The sequence below is a fragment of the Perkinsus marinus genome, assembly GCF_000006405.1.
Source record: "Perkinsus marinus ATCC 50983 genomic scaffold scf_1104296944404, whole genome shotgun sequence".
Lineage (NCBI taxonomy): Eukaryota > Perkinsozoa > Perkinsida > Perkinsidae > Perkinsus > Perkinsus marinus.
Genome location: NW_003211409.1, coordinates 399,090 through 420,684, shown reverse-complemented (window position 1 = coordinate 420,684; position 21,595 = coordinate 399,090). Strand labels below are relative to the sequence as shown.

At 51.9% G+C, this 21,595-nt stretch overlaps 5 protein-coding genes across 5 annotated transcripts; 3 read left to right on the top strand and 2 right to left on the bottom strand.

Moving 5' to 3' along the window:
- Nucleotides 1–156: 156 nt before the first annotated feature.
- On the top strand, nt 157–3,551 carry Pmar_PMAR001142 (dc3, putative; the record flags this gene model as incomplete). The annotated part of the gene is made up of 13 exons (XM_002780502.1): nt 157–333; nt 382–525; nt 571–669; nt 717–917; nt 964–1,094; nt 1,148–1,228; nt 1,278–1,486; nt 2,680–2,732; nt 2,788–2,927; nt 2,974–3,120; nt 3,145–3,222; nt 3,269–3,449; nt 3,495–3,551. 13 exons carry the CDS (start codon nt 157–159, stop codon nt 3,549–3,551), a joined length of 1,698 nt encoding a protein of 565 aa, XP_002780548.1.
- Nucleotides 3,552–6,433: 2,882 nt separating this feature from the next.
- On the top strand, nt 6,434–8,151 carry Pmar_PMAR001141 (flap endonuclease 1, putative; the record flags this gene model as incomplete). Its single annotated transcript, XM_002780501.1, has 5 exons — nt 6,434–6,556; nt 6,609–6,717; nt 6,761–6,991; nt 7,299–7,472; nt 7,505–8,151. The coding sequence occupies 5 exons, from the start codon at nt 6,434–6,436 to the stop codon at nt 8,149–8,151; spliced, it is 1,284 nt and encodes a 427-aa protein (XP_002780547.1).
- A 232-nt stretch (nt 8,152–8,383) lies between these two features.
- Nucleotides 8,384–12,177, bottom strand: Pmar_PMAR001140 (WAG22 antigen precursor, putative; the record flags this gene model as incomplete). Its single annotated transcript, XM_002780500.1, has 15 exons — nt 8,384–8,513; nt 8,563–8,660; nt 8,711–8,794; nt 8,845–8,951; nt 9,001–9,126; nt 9,174–9,320; nt 9,366–9,456; nt 9,506–9,687; nt 9,740–11,084; nt 11,121–11,237; nt 11,282–11,417; nt 11,473–11,595; nt 11,645–11,779; nt 11,830–11,964; nt 12,013–12,177. 15 exons carry the CDS (start codon nt 12,175–12,177, stop codon nt 8,385–8,387), a joined length of 3,120 nt encoding a protein of 1,039 aa, XP_002780546.1. The 3' UTR covers nt 8,384.
- Nucleotides 12,178–13,404: 1,227 nt separating this feature from the next.
- Pmar_PMAR001139 (Metal tolerance protein A2, putative) lies at nt 13,405–18,743 on the top strand (the record flags this gene model as incomplete). Its single annotated transcript, XM_002780499.1, has 15 exons — nt 13,405–13,548; nt 13,597–13,689; nt 13,741–13,838; nt 13,887–14,035; nt 16,443–16,595; nt 16,637–16,713; nt 16,758–16,849; nt 16,992–17,145; nt 17,287–17,393; nt 18,006–18,101; nt 18,145–18,234; nt 18,275–18,355; nt 18,398–18,505; nt 18,545–18,654; nt 18,694–18,743. The coding sequence occupies 15 exons, from the start codon at nt 13,405–13,407 to the stop codon at nt 18,741–18,743; spliced, it is 1,602 nt and encodes a 533-aa protein (XP_002780545.1).
- An 861-nt stretch (nt 18,744–19,604) lies between these two features.
- Nucleotides 19,605–20,947, bottom strand: Pmar_PMAR001137 (apicoplast triose-phosphate isomerase 2, putative). The gene is made up of 8 exons (XM_002780498.1): nt 20,809–20,947; nt 20,678–20,763; nt 20,522–20,633; nt 20,406–20,480; nt 20,241–20,352; nt 20,068–20,194; nt 19,883–20,023; nt 19,605–19,835 (listed from the first exon to the last, which is right to left on the bottom strand). Exons 1-8 carry the CDS (start codon nt 20,929–20,931, stop codon nt 19,682–19,684), a joined length of 930 nt encoding a protein of 309 aa, XP_002780544.1. The 5' UTR covers nt 20,932–20,947; the 3' UTR covers nt 19,605–19,681.
- Between the last annotated feature and the right edge of the window lie 648 nt (nt 20,948–21,595).

The window sequence follows — 21,595 nt, the reverse complement described above, 5'->3', positions numbered from 1 at the left end:
ACGTCGTACACGTACCTCGTTATGGTGTCATTGGTATCAGCTCGTGGGGCTGTCACTACTTTGCTCTGCCACTTCATATCGTCGTCATCAGTGGAAACTTCCTAGTGTGGTGGGTGAAACCATGAGGGGGTATTGTTAGAATTGCGTAATACTCTAATGCCTGCTGTCTCTCCGATGCCAAAGCCGACCCCATTAGAGGAGCTTGGCAGCAGTCCCATGACCATGCAAAGCGCCCCGCAGATAGCTGTGACTCCTCATAGGGCCAATCTCACCATTAATCCTCGTCAATTCCAAGCGTTCGATGCCAAGGGCCCGTGGGCGTCCATGTTGCAGGTGCCCGTGACGGTGCCTGGTGGCACTTATAACCCCTTCCATTGTTAGGCTCGTGGTGGGAACCCTACCCCTACGTCATCGGGGGCTTTCCCTGCTGGCTCATGTCAACCCCCCAGAGGACAATTCGAACCTTTTAAGTGTGGCACTCCTCTTGGCCGACCGGTGGTACGTCGAGCCACTGAAGTGGTCCCGGTAATCACTCGAAGACCCTCAGCGTACTGTCGAGGTTCCTCTTAGGCATTCAGGCCTGGGTATCAGTTTGGGGGGAGGCCACCTATGGCGTCGTCGTTGCAGAATACACCTCGGGTTCATCGGGACTACAATCCTGTGTTCTTCGTAGGAATGTGTGTTGGCGAACTTCCAGACCAATCTCGTATTAGTAGTCCCCTCAACCTCCCCCGCCGAGACAGGTGACCATGTCCCACCAGCCGGCTGGCCTGTCGATCCCTCCATCGCCTCAAGTCGAGACCAGGACCAACAGGTGGCCTTTCTACTCTGCAGGGACTGAGGGCAAGGGGAATATGTTGTTTCCATCTGCCGGGGCTACGGCCGTTTCACGGGAGGCTACCGCGCCGGGCCGACAGGCAAGTCGAGGCTTTTTGGTGTGCCTGGCAGCTCTCCAATGTTCAGTTCTTCACGGCGCCTCTGGCCCCGAATACGCAGTTCCCGGGGTTCGGCCCACCCCCGAAAGAGCTTGAGGGTCGTGTTGTCAGAAGGATCAGAATTGGCATTGACGGGACGGTGAAGTCTATCGAGGATCTGTGAGTTCAATATAGCTCTCTGTTCTTCGTCTCAAGTGTAAACTTTGGGTTAGCACCGACCGTGACGATACCCGACCGGCCGACGTTGCTGAGGCTCCAGCAGTCACCAGGACTGTCACAGCTAGTGTCACGAGGTGGGGCCGGACCAGCCTTGGTCGGTACGGATTTCGTTGTGGTTGTTAGTACTCCACAAGATAACGGCGTGAGCGCCTCCGCCCAGGTTGAGTCGGTTGTTGTTACTTCGGTGGATGTGGGAAGCAAGCCTCCCCTGGCGCCGAGGTTCCAACCACAGACCAAACAGCTCCGGACCAGTCTTACGACCACTACCGTCAACAGGGCAGCCTCGGCCCACCGCACTCGAGTCCAGGCGAGGATTTGGGGGCCGGTAGCGGGTGAGTAGCCTACCGTATGCAGTTGGAGGAGCTCAACTTTAGCAGGGGGGAAGGTCGACTCGACATTCCAGGCCGGAGCCTCCCGAGGGTATGCTCATGAGGAGGCTTAGCATAGGCAAAAGCCACCACTACTACTACTGCAGTGTAGGTTGTATGTGCCATGTAAAGGCCGTCTCATTCACACCTAAAGCGTTATACGACCGCAACGCCTTTCATAGTAATTACTTTGCTCATGCATCCACATTTAGAAGAGGCGACTTCGTGTTTGGTGGGGGCATTGCGGTCTTCATCGGCTCCATTAGTCTTCTGATTCGTATGCCCCTCCTTCCATACTTTCACACGGCGGCACAGCTACTGCGACCGTTACTCGTGTGTTTGATCACGGGTTGTTTTAGTTGGTTTATAGTTCTCATGGTAGCCACCAGTGGTCGCTGTTCCTCAGTGAGGAATCCTTACAGACGGCCAGGGTTCTTCTGGTCGATCTCGTCTGTAGATGAATCATACTAACCGTCTTAGTGGGTCTTGGGCCCTGATTCTCGCGGTCGTTGACTCGCCTGGAAATTCCCATACCACACTGATTTCATCTCGAAAGTCTCTGTCACCGGATGCGATGTCGTGTAATGGATGAATTAAAAATGGTGAGCGTAGGCGGCGGCTCAGAAGGAGGGTGACTGTCGTGCCCTCTTCCCATAAAAGATCCCCTTGTGCGGGCCGCGCGTTGTTCGTGAATACTGGGTTATTCATAAAGTAACTAGTCAGTGTACTAGCGCGATGTATTTTCGATATAAGAGGGTTCGAATGACTCGCTCTGAGTATAACAATAGATGATGAGATTATTAACGACTGGAAAATAGCTGAAGGCATTAGCTGGCGACTCAGCGCTTCTGTACACGCGTACATGAAATGTGAGCTCGTTGCACGCATGCACATTGACATCAGTAGCTAGTCCTTATCTCGCGCTAGGGTTCCCTCGTGCTCACAGAGGTGTGTGGTATGGACCGGTCTGCCTTGTTCTGTCCGCCTTGGGTGAAGTCCTGGATGGTTCGGTCAACCTCCTGCACTCTTAGCTGACTCTATCACATCTTGAGGGCTCTTCGCGGTGGGCCAAGGCACAGCCGAGCTTGACCGGCCTCAGCGGGTCAGTAGTTAACGTTCATTGCGCCCAGTTGAGATGGTCCGCTCACCGGCGACAGGCTCCAAGGTCGACCTCCCGACGGTCGCTGCTGGTCAGAATAAAGTCACCACAGTATGCTCTCAAGGGAGGGGGGGGCAAGCGGCGTTTTATCGAGAGTTGGCTATAGGTTGAGCTAGAAGCTCTCAAGAGGGTTTTCGCGTGGATCGACACCAAGAAGGACGACATCCTCGATTACGAAGAGATCATATCGGCCTTCCACCGAGTCGGATATAAAATTGCCAGAATCGACGTGGAGCAGTTCATCTGGTGAGCCCTGTTCTCTGTCTTCTCTGTCCAGCTGTGCCCTTTATAGGGAAGTGGACGATGACCTCGACGGTACGGTATCATGGGATGAGTTCCTGGTCATGTACCAACGTTGTGTGTTTGACAAGACGGGACTCGAGCCAAGAGGGCTGTTCATTCTCGTTGAGTTCCTCATGTACACCGCTGAGCTGTTGGAGTGATATGGCGCGTTACAAGTCAGGTTTGATAAGACGTTCAAGGGGGCGATCGCTGTCGAGAACACCCTCGAGGTTCTGTTCGTACGTCACGGTCGCGAGAGGTGCCGTTATTCTGACCATTGCCAAGGCTCGGCTGTGTACTCTTAGGTTGGACGATGAGATCAAACAGATCTTCGGCACGACCTCGAGTGATGGTGTGGAGATCGGGCAGGAGAGCACTATCAATTTTACGGAGTTCCATGATAAAATGAACGAGAGGATTAGAATGCTGCGCAGTAGCCAGGGGAAGATGGCCCAACAGGGCACCTCAGAGACTGTCGCACCCAGTGTATGTCCGAACGGTTCGCCATTGTCGCCTCAGAGTTATGTGTAGGGGGGAAGGCCGACCCGAGCTGCCGCCAAGAGTGGCAGAAAGAATCTCACTAAGTGACATGCGTTATGGTTATCACGTGTTATCTCTGCCGCAGTCGAGCTTATGTGTTCCTGTCACTATCCTGTCGACTCAGTGTTGTTTCATAATATCTCAATGGCGCCATTACTACTGGGTATGCAAGGTGCCTCGTCATAGCATAGAGAGGTAACCCAGTTGATATTGATACTTCATCTCCTTTGTAGATGCTGAATAGGTAGATTCGTACCCCTGCAGAAGTTGCCGTACTCGTCGTGGTTGAGGCTATCGGAGCGAACTTCGATCAAGCTGGAATTTCCCCTGCTCGAGAACACCACCAAGTGGAGGTGGCATGTGAGCTTGACTTTAGTAGGGATGCATCATCAGCCAGGCGTAATCCTCTCCACTCCGCAAGCTAATGAGCCGGGCTGAGCTCATAGACCGTCGGACCAGTCGAGAATTCGACCCTGGGCAGGAGTCGCTTTACTTGGACGGTTATGAGCCTCGAGAACCCTGCCCTCGACCACATCGCTGTAGTTGGTCGAACTTATGTTGCGCGATGTGTATCATTTAGCATGCTAGTAGTAGCAGGAGAAGTGATGTCCGCACTCTAGTCTTCTTTGGTTGCAGTTATGTCGAGTCGTTCTTTTGAGGCAGTTGAGTTAACCTGATGGATTTTCATTGGCCTTCCGACAGACCAGGCCTCCAGAATAGTACTCCATTACAGATAGACCGCAGTAGGAGTCTTCCTTATTATGATCATCAATTTCCTGGTCTCCAACAACGTGCTCACCCGTATCATCAAGGACCACTTGGTGGTACGTTTCAACAACAGCTTCATCATCACTATCGAGCTCCGTCACATATCCAGTACGGGCAGGTGCACACGGTATCTCATCAACAGGGTCAACCATTGTATTATCCGTCCGTCGGCTCGACTCTTTCGAACCACACCATGCCTTTGGTCGCTCACCCAGTGGGTCCTCTGCCAACCTTGCGACCACACAGTGTGAGTGACTCGGGAATGTTCGGTGGTCCTGTGGGTCCATCGGATGGCTCGTCTAAGCTTGGTCGGAAGAAGGGCTATGCAGCACCACCTGGGGTGTGGAAAAACTCTGGTGGCTATGTCTCGACCGTGTACGTCAATAAGAGGCGTTTCTATGGTCCTCTCAGGCGTACCGTCACAGAGGCGACAGAGGACCGTCGACGGCTACTCAGGGCCAAGAGCAATCACGCGACCGAAGCTGAGGTCCGTGACCTTATTCACTCGATGAGGGAGTCTTTGAAATCTAAGACTTCATCATCCCAAACGCATCAAGCGTGTGACCTATCTATGGGCGATATAACTCCGTACGTGACGAATCATCCTCAAAGTAGGATGCATACTTGGGACCTGCCGGGAGTGAATTGCCATCAATCACTTCCCAGGGTTATCGATAATGGGAACAATCATTTGCCGACTTTTCATCAAAGTCGACCGCTCGGATCTGTCTCACAACCCTCTGACTTTCCTCGTTCGTCTCAGTATGGATCGGTTTTTTTCGAGACGGGAGTGGACGATGGCCAGCCGTCCACATTTGTCGGTGCCGCTGGGCACAATGGGTTCTGGCAGTCGAGTGCTCAACATCATTCAAGCCTCATCCCGGGAAAGTATAATTTCTATTAAAGAGTATTAATCTCCAATTGTGAGGTTCAACATAGTCGTAGCATTGTTAGAGTTGAATCATTTATGAATGGTTAATGTGTTCGACCTCTCTCTGGACAGTTCATCGTCCTTACTACATCTCTACGGGTTGTTCCGTCATGGTCGTTATGACCGTCATCAGCCTCTACAGTGGTATTGCGTTGATGATGGTAGTCTACAGTAGCTGCTGGCAAGTTGGCCGTAACAATGTCATCGAGTAGCAGTGCGATCCGTCGGGCCTCAGCGGCGGTTGAATACCATCTGTGCCCTGAGATGCAGCTCCCTATGGGCCATGTGAAGGAAGCATTATCAGCGGTGATGGCCGTATCATCTGTTCGGCTGCCGACTATATCGCTCAGGTTCTCCATACAATTCTGCTGGGGCGTAGTATAGGAGGCCAGAGCTGTGTAGAACCTATTACCGTTTCGAGTGAGGTTATCGATATTCACTACGTAGTCCGTGGCCCTGCTCGTCCGTTGTAAACCATTCCATTTCAGTCTAAGTCTGACGATCCGCATGTTGACAAGACCGTGAGAGTAGCCTTGCAAGAATTCTGTCGGTTTCTGGAGAGGCGCCCCGAGCGGAAGGCCTCTATAGTGCTCTCCTTCTTCGTACCAAAGCATCGTAGTCCCATGGGCGGGGCTGCCACGGCGGCCCCTGCCGGCTCTTGGACGTTCAACGTCATCGCTGACTTCCTCTCGGGAGTATCAGACAACCGCGAACTATTCGAGCAGTGGACGATTCCGGTTCAAGTGGTGGCACCGAGTCACCCCAGCCAAGGGGTGACCAGAGAGGTTAAGGCGGCGATCAGAAGCGGCGATGTGGCCTCAAGCGTTGTATGGTACATCTGTCAGAGGATGCTAAAGTCCAGTCGAGTGCAGCTGCCCAAGCCAGGTGTGGCCGGCAGTCGGAGTTGTTACGATTTTGAAATTAATAATAAAGTTACGGAAGACTCCTCTGCACGGCACCGGAGTCCATCGGGTAGGGACATATCGTTGTGGAATGATCGAATACTCTTCCTCTTCCTCCTTTCAGGAGGATGGTCACCGAGGGCCATCTTAGCCCAGCAAGTTCGACACCTTCCTAGCATAGTATGATGATGAGTACGTCTTGGCTGTATCATCACGTTGTAACCGACATAGTTGACATCTGACCAAGTGAACGTGATTGTTGCGTTGTGATGCTCGGGCGGGGAGTGTTTAGCTGTAGTAGGTCATTTACTATAGGAACTATAGTATAGATGGGCATCAAGGGACTCTATGACTTTCTGAAGGCTCAGGCCCCGTCGGCGATCCGGGAGTGTCGACCAGAAGAGTTTGCGGGGAAGAGGCTGGCCATAGATGCCTCCATTTGGATGTATCAGGTGACCTCATTGAGTCGCCACTGGGAATGACAGCAGAGTTGGTCGTCGTCAGTTCAAGACCAAGATCCGTTATGAAGATAAGATGCTCACCAACAGCGAAGGTGTGTGCACTTCCGGAGTCCATGGCTTCCTACACCGAACCATCAAAATGCTCGAGCTGGGTGAGGCGAGTACAGCGGGGAGTGGTATCAATATTGGGCTCAGGTATCCGGCCCATCTTCGTGTTTGACGGCCACCCCCCTGCTATGAAATACGACTGCCTCAAGGAGAGGCGCGTACAGGCCATGAAGTATAAGAAAACTGCGTCGACTCCCGCGGAAACGTCCATGCCGGCTTCAGAGGCTCCCTCCAGGTCGGTCTCAATGGAGATTGACATCGATCGTAGATTGAAACGCCTGGTAGTTCACCCGCCTCTACTAACCCATCGAGCCAGCAGTGTCCAGTGTACCCGAGTATAGTCAGGAGACTGGACTTCGGCGGCTCGGACTCTCCTGCGACTACCAAGGCGATGGCTACCCCAGCGTACGATCATGTAGGGTGGCGATTGCAGCGCTGAGATTTTCAATGCTTAGGAGTTTGCCATTGTTGGGGGTCTCGCGGCCACTACCGCAATTGCTGTCTCCTCCGGTCCGATGCTTCCGTCGCCTTAGTCAGGAGGAGGAATATGTTGTTGACGTTGTGAAGCATCTCGGCTGTGAATACGTCTTAGCACCAGCAGAAGTAGCGGTTCTCCCTCGCTGAGCTCTCATTGCCGCACCTCAGGCGGAGGCGACCTGTGTCCGTTTGTGTAAGGAAGGCAAGGCCGATGCCGTCTCAACAGAGGACATCGATGCAGTCGTGTTCGGTGCTCCGATAGTCCTCAAAAATCTGTCCAACACATTGCATCGTCTCGAGCAGAACAGTAGTAGTAGACCATGTAAGTCTATCACCCACTTGCATGCTCTGTAGATTCTCGATCGAAGGAGGTCCCCAATAACTACGTTCGAGAGATATCACGAGACGTGGTTCTTGACAGTCTGAGTCTGACCGCTGAGGGCTTGGCTGAGCTGGCCATTCTCTGTGGCTGTGACTACTGCCCGAGCATCCCCAAGATCGGTCCCACTCGAGCCTATGGCCTCCTCCTTAAGCACGGCAGCATCACGTCCATTATCACCGCTATAGAGGGTTCGAAGACCTACAAAGCACCATCCGGTTGGGCGTACCGAGAAGCGAAAGAACTTTTCCTCAATCCGCTCACCACTGATGAAATTTTTCCCCGATCAAAGATGAACGTGGATGCTCTCGCTGACCTCCTTGTGCATCGGTTGGACTACAACCCGGCTCGCGTCGATAACATTAAAAACAGACTCGATCGCATCGGAGGCACCGCCACCCAGACGGCCGAACGTGGGAAACGGCAAGCGACACTGTTGGAATTCCCTTGGACACCCGGCCCGAAGCGAGCGAGGAAGAGTATGGGGGAGTCCTCTACTCCATCGACCGCTGCTCCCTCCCCTCGACGGCATCATTGTGACACTACCGTGATTGACTTGGATGAGATACCTTCCTCATCAGACGAGTCCCGTAATATGTACAGTGAATCATTCATCATCTAGAGTGTGCTGTCTTTGATTTGCATGTTTTACGGAAGTATGGTGGTAGAGTTGTACAAGTGTTGAACATATAACGAGAACAATGGTGAATATTAACATGCTCTTTTCTATCGTCGCGAGAAGTACACTTCTATCAACTAGTAATAACACAACTCTTACTTTTAAGAGATACATATATGTACGTAGCAATAGCAGCGTTAGTCAGTCAGTCATTTTGTCATTATTAGTAGAACCGGTTACCGGACTGGGCCGTCATCCGGCCCTCTACCGAAATTGTCAACCTTAAACCGCCAAGTCTCCAAATCATACGACAGGAATGTAGCGGCGTTAAGCTCCTCAGTCAATTGGCGCATACGATTAATGTACTGAAAACGAAGACCAATCTAGTGACACACATGGAAGGAGTCCACCAACCTTCTCAGGCTGTTGCCGCGCTCTCTTGGCATTCTTCGGCTTCACGTACAACTCTACTATAGCCGGCTTATTGAGGCCCTTACCAATCGGGGGGCGAGCTACAGACACGACCAAATTACGGACGCTCAGAGTACTTCGAGACGCCTACCCGAATCGTCTAGAAAGACAGCAACGCCTGATAATGTAAACTTTACAGTGTCGTCTACCGACAAGTAGCGAACATCAGTGAGGCCTGTCATTTATGAAAACACTGTGATAATAAGTGCTGTAGTGAGGACTCACCAGGCCACGTTATCTTGCCGTAGGAGTAGTGGCCAATAGTCAAGTTGTCGACACGGGCAAGTTCAGCTTCGCTCATCATCGAGAGGGCGTCGAGGGACGGCCGGATCCTGAGATCGAGTAATCTCGGATGGTTGATGGTCTGGTCTCGTCACGTACCACATATTGGGGTCATCAAGCTTGGGCACCATATTCCGGGGCGCTGGTTCTCGTAGCCTCGCCGAAGCCGCACTCGAGGACCGCCGACGATCAGCCGACAAGGAGCGTCGTTCACAAGACGAGTATCTGCTGAGCCAACGGAGTGCCATGTCCTCTGTAATGGGCACACTTACATGACGCCGGGGCGCGTGATGACGACGTCCAGCTCGTGATCAACCGAGGATGAGACGAGCTCGGATGGTGGGGATCTCCTAGGGGACGTCATAGAGCCGTATTCTAGGCTCGGACTGCCGAGCAGTGTAGAGGGACGGTGGTGGTGCCTGAATAGGAGGGAATCGGCAGTAGTTGTGACAAGTGACACTTACTCAGCCAAGGCCACGAAGCTAGAACCAAGAGCGTCGGGGTTCCGTAGGGGAAGGGTACCGTCGTCGAGCAGGAGGTTGGTGCTGCCACCACCTGACCGAGAGGACCAATACAAAGGGGGCATCTACATGACAGAACCCACCACTGATCGTGCTGGCGCGACCAGTAGCCGCTCTGGGAGTCATGGCACTACGTGGAGTGAGCACATGGTCCGCACTGGGGGATGAGGGATTGCCACTTCCCCGGAGATAGAGGTGTCTCATCGACGATGGATTCACAGGTGATGGCGGGACACCACCGAACGCTGCGCCAGGAAGCGAGAGTCTGAACCAAACAACAGCAGTTTATGCCATATCAAAGGGGACTAAAATAGTACCTGTCACTGCGAGGGGACAGACCGGGCGACCTTGAGGACGTTGGTGGGGTCTGGGGACTGCCGCCGTTAGTCATAGGAGGGGGCGGGGCATGGCTCCTGGGCTCCTCCTTCCAAAGATACGCTGCTAGGCTCTTATCGACTTCCTTTGGTAGGAGCAATCCGCTGGGCCGGGGAGGGGCGGGCAGGGACGCTGGTGTGGACAGCGGCTGTACGCTAGCCTGTTGTTGTTGCTGACCGCCACCGAAGAGGCCACCACCCCCTTGGGGTTGAGAGGAGCCAAATAGGCCTCCACCAGTGCTCGTACTGCCACCAAAGAGACCACCTCCAGCGGCACCACCGAAGAGGCCACCGCCAGACGATGAAGTTGAACTACCAAAGAGACCGCCTCCACCACCACCACCACCACCGAAAAGACCACCACCGCTAGAGGACTGACCAAACAAGCCTCCTCCTGAGGACGCCGTATTGCCGAAAAGGCCGCCCCCAGAGGCTGGTTTGTTGCCGAAGAGGCCGCCACCGCCACCTCCACCAAAGAGGCCTCCACCACTGCTACTCTGTTGCCCACCAAAAAGGCCTCCTCCTCCGCCGCCGAAGAGGCCACCGCCTGAAGACGACTGTTGACCTCCACCGAAGAGTCCACCCCCCGAGGACTGTCCGCCGCCGAATAGGCCACCACCACCGCCTCCGAATAGGCCACCACCACTGCTACTCTGAGCGCTGCCAAAAAGACCACCACCACCAGCTGACTGCTGTTGGCCTCCGCCGAAGAGACCTCCGCCGGCTGACTGCTGCCCACCACCGAAGAGGCCACCACCAGAGGACTGTTGGCCGCCACCTCCGAAGAGACCTCCTCCTGGATTAGGTGAAGACCCAAATAGGCCTCCACCGCCACTAGACTGGGTACTTCCGAATAGACCACCACCCGAGGACTGTTGTCCAAAGAGACCACCACCACCACCGAAGAGGCCACCTCCCTGGCTCGACTGCTGCTGACCAAAGAGACCACCACCTTGTGAGGACTGCTGTTGGCCAAACAAGCCTCCGCCTCCACCCCCTCCGAAGAGGCCTCCTTGACTACTCTGTTGCTGCTGACCACCGAAGAGGCCGCTGCCACCACCACCAAAGAGACCTCCTTGAGATGAGGACTGTTGTTGACCAAAGAGACCACCACCACCGCCGCCGCCGAAGAGACCGCCTTGGCTCGAACTTTGCTGACCTCCACCGAAGAGGCCACCACCACCACCACCACCACCACCAAAGAGACCACCTCCGGTGTTCTGCTGTGTTTGTCCAAAGAGACCTCCTTGGCTTTGTTGCTGCATACCACCACCGAAGAGGCCACCACCTAAAAACGGCAATATGAAAATCATAGCCCCTATACGGACCCGAGAGTTACTACCACTCTGCTGTTGGGGTTGCCCAAAGGCTCCTCCTCCCCCTCCTCCAAAGAGGCCGCCACTAGATTGCTGCTGCTGCTGTTGACCACCGAACAAGCCACCTGCCATACGGTTTGCCTACAGAGCAATGAGGGCCAAGCATTACCACTTGTAGGCTGCTGCTGCATGCCAGTAGCAGCCCCAGCGGCCCCGGCTGGCCCTCGACCCTGGGCATAGTCCTCATACCGTAACTCTTCGAACGACTTGCCCTTGTAGGCGTCCATTGCGGTTATCGACACGAGCTGGCCAAAGGTTCGAATCGAATAACAGCAGTGGTAGTAGTATTACTAGTACTACCTTCAGACGTGAGTCGTGGTCGATGACCTGTTGGTACTTGACTTGAGAGGTGCCCGCTGCTTGGCCCCCTCCTCCTCCGAAGGCGGTACCACCACCACCGAAGAGGCCACCACCAGCGCTGCTCTGTTGAATTAGACGGTAGTTACTCAGGGAATGGTATGGTGCATGTCACCTGTTGCTGGCCGAACATGCCGCCACCTGCTGCTGCTAGTTGTTGTTGTCCGAAGAGACCTCCACCAGTGTTCTGCTGCTGCTGCTGCTGCCCAAAGGCCCCTCCTCCTCCTCCGAAGAGACCACCCCCAGAGGACTACGGTTACGAGTATCATCCCACAATACAGTGGCAGAGTCGTGACCCACCTGTTGGCCGAAAGCACCACTTCCGAAAAGACCACCAGCTGGTCGTTGCTGTTGTTGGCCAAAGCCGCCGCCTCCACCAAATAGGCCGCCCCCCTGTGCTGTCTGCTGAGGACTGCTACCAAAGAGACCTCCACCCTGAGAACCCAGGACATACCGCACGGTATCGCGAATCTGCCACACTACCTGTTGTTGCTGCTGTTGACCACCAAAGAGGCCACCTCCAGCTGGCTGACCGCCACCGCCGAAGAGACCACCGGCTTGTGAGCTCTGCTGTTGTCCAAATAGTCCGCCTCCTCCCCCTCCGAACATGCTAGGGAAGGGGAATGCAGGGAATACAAAACGCTGCATGGTAGTGGCAACACTGGAACGCAATCCAATAGGAGGCTCGAGAGGATAGGAGATATCATGTGCAAGAGCAAGGTAACAAAATGTGTCGCATGGGGGGCTTACTCGTATCTTACTCGATTGAACCTAAGATACGCCAGGATACGCGAACTGGCTGGAGACTGGATCCAGAAGGGGAAGTAAGCTCATGGAAAACTACATATGTTGCCGACAGTAAAAATATTCGAGGAAATTCTGGGAATTACGGTTGGTTTTTTTGAAGATTTTTACCCAAAATCGAGTGAAAGTTTTCATAATGCGGTGAAAAAACTGCCAAGTTCAACTGGGGAAGTGAAACATGTAATGTTCCGACACGGCCTGGAACAGAATCAGTTGTGGTGGCTTTGCTCGGTGTGTCATGGCCTCAAATTCAACCCGGCCAGTATGGGCGGTTATTACAGCAAGTTGAGGGAAGAGGTTAAAGCTACGGGTCAACATGTCGGATGCGGCCTTGGGCCTTAGGCTGGAATCGTCTGACTCAGTCTGCCGCTTCCCCACAGAGACTTGCTTCTCTACAATATCACCGGGCATTTTGGCGGCCTAGATAGAGGTCTCGGGTCGTATGCAACTGACCCGAGTTCAATACCCAGCTCTTCTATTATCTCCTGCCTCCAGCAATCCGAATTGGCCTCCCAATCAGTAAGATGGTGCAACGACTCAGTGACGGTGTGCATAGCAGTGCCACCTTAGACACCTCCCACTCCCAGGACTTCTTCGATGGCCATCTCCTCAGCAGAGGACAAAGACCAAATGGCAAGAAGTTCTACTAGCGGGTCCGAGAGGAGTCCACGCGAATGCGTGAAAAACCCAAGTTGAAATTAAGGGTTGAGATTTTTTACCTGTCAAAAGTATCTTCCGTTGAAATCAGTCAACCGAGCCACATTAGATCCCCGGCATGGACGAACTCGCGAGGTTGGGCGCGCGCGTAACTAGTAGAACTGACCGAAATTAGCAAAATTGTGGTGTTCATCACGAGCAGAAAGATACGACTAGGTTCAGGTAGGGTGGACCTATAGCAGAGGTGGGCTAGTCTTAATACAGCTAGATTAGCCCTATGGTCCTTGGCTGGCATTCTCTGTATGGTATAATATCGGACCTAATCCGTATCTTTCCCTGTCGTACTTGTTCTAGGATAGTTCAAGATACTAAATGCCATCACTGGAATCACCTCTATTAGGCAGTCGAGACCAGATGGACCACCCCGCGGCTATCAAGGGTCAAGGTAGTGCCACCAACCCCAATCTTACCGTAGTGGCAATACCGAAGGAGAGGATAGTACCGGCTCCTACGGGCCATGGGTCCAACACTGGTGAGGCCGTGGAACCAGCCAAGGACGTAGTGTGGGTGAAAGTTCAAATTGGTGTGGTAACGGTAGTGTGGCAGGTTCAACGACGGTTGAGGAAGGCTATATGTTTATCCATGTTTTTCATGATTTTGGAAATAGTTGGAGGCATCTTGGCACACTCTTTGGCCATCGTAAGATAACTATGATTTAATAAATCTCATACCACTCCTCTGCCAACTCAGGTGACAGATGCAGCGCATATCATGTCGGACGTGTCTGGTTTCGCTGTATCACTATTTGCCGTAGTGCTAGCAGGCAAGACCCCTACTTCCCAATACACGTAACCCATCAGCCTCCTCCACCGTCCCACTATGGTCTTGTCGTCCAGATACGGCTACCGTCAAGCTGAGATCCTGGGCGCACTGTTCTCAGTGATGATAGTCTGGTTCATGACCGGCGTCCTCCTTTGGGAGGCTATCCAAAGATTCATTACTCTTGAGGAGGTCAACGGTGGCCTTATGAGCATCATGGCTGTAGGTTCACAGATGGTCTCGGGTGGGGTATCTGTTCAACTCAGTTGGTCGGCCTGTTGGTGAACTTCTGTCTTATGGCCACTCTTGGTCACAACCACAGTCACGGTGCTCCTGCTGCTGGTGCTGGTCACGGCCACTCCCATGGGGCCCAGGATGACATTGAGGATGGTGCTCATACGCATTCCCATTCACATGGTAATGTTGGTAATACTCCAGTACTAGTTCTGGAGAACTATCTCATGCATCTGTCTTTGGAAGCTACTTATGTAATCTCAGCTGTGGTAACTGCTCTCTACCTTTTCAGAGAGCCATAACCTCGCCCTGGATGCCGCAGTTGTCCACGTACTCGGGGACATTGTAGGTTCAACCTACATCTGAACTACGATGCTCCTCACGCTTGTCCACGGCATCAGATACAGTCTCTGGGTGTACTGCTAGCCGCTGTGCTCATCTATTGGAAACCATTCGACGTTGGTTACATCCATGGCATATCAAAATGGAAGTATTCTGAGTAACTCCTCGTAAACTCAGTTGTCAATTCTCAGCTATGCGGATCCGGCTTGTACCATTCTGTTCTCGATCCTGGTCATGTTCACTACCTTCAGTGAGGCCCCTCTCGATTTGCTCGTGGAGTGGTATGCTATCTTTCCCCTTTAGAAACAGTGAAGCAGTCAGTGCATATCCTCATGCAAAGGGTGCCTGATAGTGTGGACGTGGACCTACTGCAGACGAAGCTGAGACACGTTGAGCATGTGCAATGCGTAGTGTCCATCTCCCCTCCTCCCCAGAACGGCTCTGTAGCGCTCCCTCAGGTCCATGATGTCCATGTATGGAGTGTTGGTTCGACTGGTAACATTTGTACGGCTCACATAGTCGTGGCTGGATGCAGCAACTGCAGTAGGTCACTGTGTGGAGGGGGCTTGCGTGCACTGGTATTCTTTGAAATCATAGGAGGTGAACTGAACGATTAGGTTGTGAGTTACAGTGGCTGGGTTTACTTGGGTCTTCTTGGGCGAGGAAAGGGACATGTCTACTGTCAATTCGAACAGGAAACATTTTTATGCATTTTTCTGTAGCGTTTTGCCGAACACGTTTTTAGGAGAATCGTGAAATATTTTCGCGATATCAAATACTCAGCTTATGGCGCACTTTTTCCGCAAAACTTTTTACTACTGGTGCCTTTGCATGAACCTACCATTTGTGAAGTGGTCGAATACACTCTACCAATGTCAGGTCGTGTTCTGGATGAGGCCACTAGGGTTGCCAACGACATGGGTATAAGCCACACCACTTTTCAGCTTGAGGCCAGGGCCGAGGACGTTGATGTCAGTGCCCTGCAGGTGGGGGAGAAGGGTCGAGGCCTGATTGGAGCTGTATTGGTCGTCTTAGAATTCCTGTTGTCATAACCAAGCCTGTAATAAGGGGGACGATACATGTGGTGCACCATCGGAGGCTATATCAGCACCGGTAGTGATAGTGTCCCCTAGGGACACATCACCGTTGTTGAAGGTAAGCCACGAACTCCACCTACCTACCTAGTTTGCCCTATTGCTAGGCTCAGCCACGGTCGTGAGGTCCCAGCCTGTAACTATTTGATTTTGCTGGAGGATCATCATTACATTATCTTATCTGAACTATGTGGATTCTCTACTGTCTTATTCTCCCACGATTTCGTTTGAGGTTTGCGTTCTATCGGCCACGCTGAATGGCTCCCTTTGGTCTTGCTATTTTTATGAGCTCCCCATCCCCATCGTCATCTCATCATCATCACTATAGCAGCCACGTGAGGAGGAGGCTCGGGATCGTCCTTGTGATAGCGGTCGTCTTCATGGTGGCTGAGGTGGTCGGTGGTATCATAGCCAAGTCCCTGGCCATCGTAATGCATGCTCTTTGGTATGTGGTGCATCACTAGAGTTGCCTTTTAGATCGTGGATGCAGCTCATATTTTATCCGACGTGTCAGGCTTCATAGTTTCACTGGTTGCTATCACGTTGGGCACGCGGAAACCTACTTCGGAATATACGTAAGTGGCTGTGGTGGCGTTGTTACATCGTTGTTGATTAGCAGTAAGTATATAACTGAACAAATAGTATACAGTTATGAATAGGTATACATAGAAAATAATATGTTTATTATACTCATCACTGATTTATACCTCTGATGAGTCCTCAGAGATATAAATCCATGCGCCCTATTGGCGTGCAGGTATGGTTACTGGCAAGCTGAGGTTGTTGGTGCACTGTTGTCGATTATGATTATCTGGACCACGACCATCATCTTATTCATTGAGGCCATTCAGCGCTTCATCACCCCCGCGGATGTAGACGGTGTTATGATGTTCAGTCTGGGGGTAGGTAGCATTCGAGAAGTACTACCTTTTTCTTGGACCAGCACTGCTGTGCTATAGGTAGCTGGCCTCGTAGTCAACGTTATCATGATGCTAGTGCTTGGTCATCACCATCATCATCATCATCATCATCATGACAACCATGGTAGTCATGCTGACGGACACCATGATCACAATGCTCGTACAGTTGAGCCTGGCCACTCGGCAACGGGAGAGGGTAAGATGGGTGTCTCTTTGTGGTCTGTATGTGGCCGACAGGTACTCCTTCTCCTACTCCTCGTCGTCTTCGTAATCTCGCACTAGATGCAGCATTCATTCACGTACTAGGAGATCTGGTATGGTACACAACGAATGTAGTATAAATAGTCTTCCTTGATAGATCCAATCTGTCGGGGTTGTTGTAGCTGCCGTTGTAATTTGGTGGGAACCATTCAATATTGGTTCCACTACGGACGGCGTATCTCGATGGAAGTAGGCCCCACAGACAACGGTGACGACGGCCACAGCTCGGTCCTTGTTCAGCTATTTCGACCCAATTTGCACTATTATTTTTTCTGTATTGGTCCTTCTGACAACTTCTCGTAAGTGATGCTTGGTCGGCTCCATATGGCAGGCTTCACATAGGCACTCTAAAGCGATCTCTGCATGCCCTCATGCAAAAGGCACCTGACCATGTCGATGTTCGCGCACTCTATAAGGAGCTCAAAGATATACCATACGTGGATTGTGTAGATCCTTTTCGTGCTGCTGTTGTTGTTTTGATGAAGGTAGTAGGTTCATGACGTGCATGTCTAGAATCTAACAATGCTATGTGTACAGCTCACGATGGCCTGAAGGGCTGTGAGAACTGCAGTGAGTCATCATAGCGTTGTTGTCCATCGTTGTGATAGTTGTTGCTGGTGTTGTAGGTACAGTGTTGGCCAAAGCTAAGACCGTGGCTAGGGGCATGGGCATTTACCATGCGACTTTTCAGCTGGAGGTATGCGCGGAGGACATGGGCGATCAAAATAGGAGGGTAGGTGGCAATTGCGTTTCCTGCATACCACTCCTTGAGTTCCTCTCAGGACACATGTTGCCATAGGGAGTCCTGCTATGCTGGGGACTCTACCTGTGATGGCGAATCTAATGTTTGATGATGTACTCTTATTCTCTCATCATTTGACGAGTATTACGAGTATTACTCCTGCTTCAACTGCTTCTGTAGTTTTCAGCATGTTGTACCAACACCAGCTTTGACACTGCGCGCGACTTCCTTGACAGTCGCCTTGGATTTCACCGTGTAAAAAATCCAGTGTACTCGCGCTGCATATGGGGCCTCTCATAGTTCCCTTGACTTTGTTGTTTGTCGGGTAGTAGTGATTTCCAACCTTCGAATGAGGAGTAGTGTTGTGCCAGGAAGTGGGAGGGGGCGGCAGGAATCTCAGGTGAAACTTTGAATGGCTCTGGAAAACAATAAGGAACTCCTCAAGCAAGCCCGTCTGGGGAATATGGACGGCGAAAAAGGTGTAAAGTTCTTGGCTGGTGAAGTACTTCGAATACAGGGTCCAGAAGGGTTGAACTACTGCGAGAAACCGTATTTTAGGAGGTAAGTTTCCGTATCGGTCCGCACTGTAATTTCCGGTCACAGCGCTCTGTGGGAGGGCACATGGAAGAACCACGAAGCTACAGTGAGATATCTCATTGACAAAGGAGCTGATGTTAACTTCAAAGATAAGGCCGGACGGTAATAGCAGTGGATCATTTCAGCCGGAGTGGTTTAATGGTAGTACACCGTTACACGAAGCATCGCGATATGGTCATACTACTCTAGTGGAGCTCCTAGTGGACCACAGAGCCGACATAGACTCCTTGGATGGGTGAGTTCAGCGGTTTATGGTCCTCTCAGTTGCCCCTTAGGGCCGGCGAGTCCCCATTGGCACAAGCAGTGAGCTGTTGTCGGCATGATGTAGTGGCGCTGTTGACGGCCAGGGGCGCTAAGTGAGTGCGGGTAGGGTTGGCTTTGGATAGTTGCTCGTGTAGGTTGCATATCACAGACTCGCAGGGCATCACAGTGCAGCACTTGGCGGCTTTTACTGGGGAGCCCCAAATGGCCGACTGGCTCTACTATAGAGGAGCTTGGAAGAATAGGTAGAGTACTTTGATAACGCTGAGGGAAGGCAGTAGTAGGTACGCTGTAGAGCACACCGATAACAAGGAGGAGAAGGACGCGAATGCCGAGGAGGGAAATATGGTGGCGGCTATCGTTCCCTATACACAAGGCTCTGAGGCTGTCCAGGGTAAGTGGTTTTGCATGGAAACTTTGAGATTGCTCTCAGGAGGAGATCACGAAGAACTGAATGAGGGCGATGGAGAGGCTGAGGATTAGTGACGACGAATTTGTCATGCATCAACGCTTATCAACGATGTTCATTGAAAGCAGTCTTGAGTTAGATTCCCCAGGTGGCGAGATATAGTCAGTGTTGAAATATATGTTCGCTTTCCTCAGCTGAGTTCAGGAGTTTCCTCACTTATTATAGAAGTTTGCATACGAATTCGGGTAGGAGTGTACAGAAACCAATGAAAATTTCCTCAAAATTTCATGCGCATTTTCACACACCAGATATAGTTGATAAATTTGTAATGGCAGACGACGCAGTGGATCTCGACTACTCCTTCCTGTCGTATCTTACAGGGGCCCTTATAATGCTGGTGTTTGTAGTGGCCCCCATAGCAGCTATGGTGAGCTCAGTAGTTTCCGCCGTTGCAAGAGCTCCGTCTCAGGCGATGAAGAACAAGAACACAGTGCTAGCTTTGTGGCGGAGGCGATCATAGACACACTATTGTTATGGGATGTATGATTTCCTCGGAGCCCATATCTTCTTTGGTTGTCAACATGATGTTGTCCTCGGTGACCTTAGATAAGTCTACCTCACCATCAAAACTGCATGCAATTTTGAATAGCAGTTCATGGAAATGGTCCTAACGTAAACTAAAAACGATAAGGATTGGGAGTACTTACAGAGAATACCTCTACATCTTGTACCCTTTATAGTATTCTAGAGTACCTATACAGTCAGATCTAGAAGAAATTGGAAAGAAAGAATCCATTCGGGAGCGTTGTGAACGGATATTTCCTCGTTATGTCCCACATGGTTGTTATTCAATGCTTTTCGCGATAGCTACACAGTCACTTTGAATGACCTCCTCGATCCAATGTGAATACATCATAACGCAATGCCAGGGGTACCATACAAACTGGCTACTAGGCTGCCAAACCATAGAAACGCATTAAATATTTTAGTGACGATGAGGAACGCTTCGTCATCATGATCTGTCCACACCTTGCTGCACACTATTCACAATTCGGCCGAACTTAGCAGCGTTGAGGCTAGCGCCTCCAACTAGGAAACCGTCCACGTCCGGGAGCTCTGCCAGATTGTCGCAATTAGCATCATTGACACTGCCACCGTAAATTATCCTGACAAGTCAAGAACAGTGGAGAAGTGCTGGGACAGGGGAGCCCACCTCAAACTGTCAGCGGTTGCCCGTCCGAGCTTGCCAGCAAGCCACTGACGGAGACTTGCATGGACAGCCTCTACGTCCTCAGGGGAGGCGCTGTGGCCTGTGCCGATCGCCCAGACAGGTTCGTATGCGATAACCATGGACCTGCACGAGTTGACCACGACGACCACAATAGGACCAACACTCACCTCCAGTTCGCCGGGGAGGTACCAACTTGGTTGATAATCGCCTGGAGTTGGTGTTGGAGGATATCAAGGGTCACACCACCTTCCCTCTGCTCAAGTGTCTCACCCACGCAAGCTATGACTTTGAGACCTGACCAGGGCTTATAGTGTGGTCGCGTACAAGCAGGAGGCACGACCTTTTTCGATGGCCCTCGCTGTCTTCTGACCCACAACCTCGTCTGTTTCGCCGCAGTGCTGCCTCCGCTCACTGTGGCCCACTATAGTCCATTCGATACCAGAATCGACCAACTGTAACATGAAGGCGTCACGACCAGAGATACTGGAGCAGTCCAGAAGCGTACCATCTCCGCCGGAGTGTCGCCAGTATGAGCGCCGTAGCCATACTGTGAAACGTCTTGGGCGGCTATGAAAAAGTCCTATCGAAAAAACTGACTCAATAACAACAGCCTCAACTCACTGGTCGGAGGGTTCGGCTGACATCCACCAGGTGAAGCGTTGGCGGGGCGCAAACGACGTCCACGTCCCCAACAGAGTCCATCGCATTGAGGCCATTCACGAGGTCCGAAAGTCTGGCATAATACACTCACGTTGTAGAGCTGATTCCATGAGCTACTCAGTAGTCCTCCCGTTGGCTTTCCAGTTGCCTCCGACGACGAAACGGCGGTCGGGAGAGGCTCCAACTTGGACTCTTGCTGGCAACTGAAGTGACTTGGGTTGTACTCGCGTGGCTTAGTTTAGTAGTACTTCGAGGAATCTGGAGGATCCTTGGAAACGGGCAGCTATGAACTTGAGGCCACCAATAGCCATGACGGCAAGGGCGATGATGGTTACCAGTGGTCGGGTCCTCCTTATCTCACGGCGGGACATCGCTGAACGGGAAGCTGACGAGTTTACAGTGTTTGACCCACTACGTTAACAGAAGTGACGCAAGCACACACATGATAGTGGAAATGACAAGTATTAAGAGCTCATAGTACATGAAGATCGAATCACAGTGGGTACTCGTTGAGCAGGGGGATGGTCCTGGCCATACACAACGAGTCGGTTGAAGTGGGTTCGCCTCTGTTTCGAAGTTCCTTCTCCGGTGGCTGCTTGGGCTGCAGTTGAAGGAAGCTGATGATGTAGGATGACCGGGGGTTTCCGTACTTCCTTTTTGGTGATGCTTCGTGCGACGATTCGAGTGGTGGTCACCACACAAGAGTACCGAACTCTACGGCAAGACCCTGGAGAGTCTCCATTGGAGACGACACCCACATAGTCATGGCACGTGTTGGGATCAGAGGGCTGAGTAACGACAGGCAGAAACGCCGGAGGATAGATATATGATGCTGAGATTAGGTGTTTGAGTTATCATTGTTGGTAATTAATTGAGATGATGAGCATGTGAGATAGCTCCGTAGCCATCTGGCTCAGGTCTGTAAAGGGTGTTTCAAAACTTCGTGGAAAACTTGGAGACCCTGGAATTTTTAACCCACGTAGTTTTTGACAATGACAATTTGTGTGAACATCAAGCATATCACAAGGAACAAGC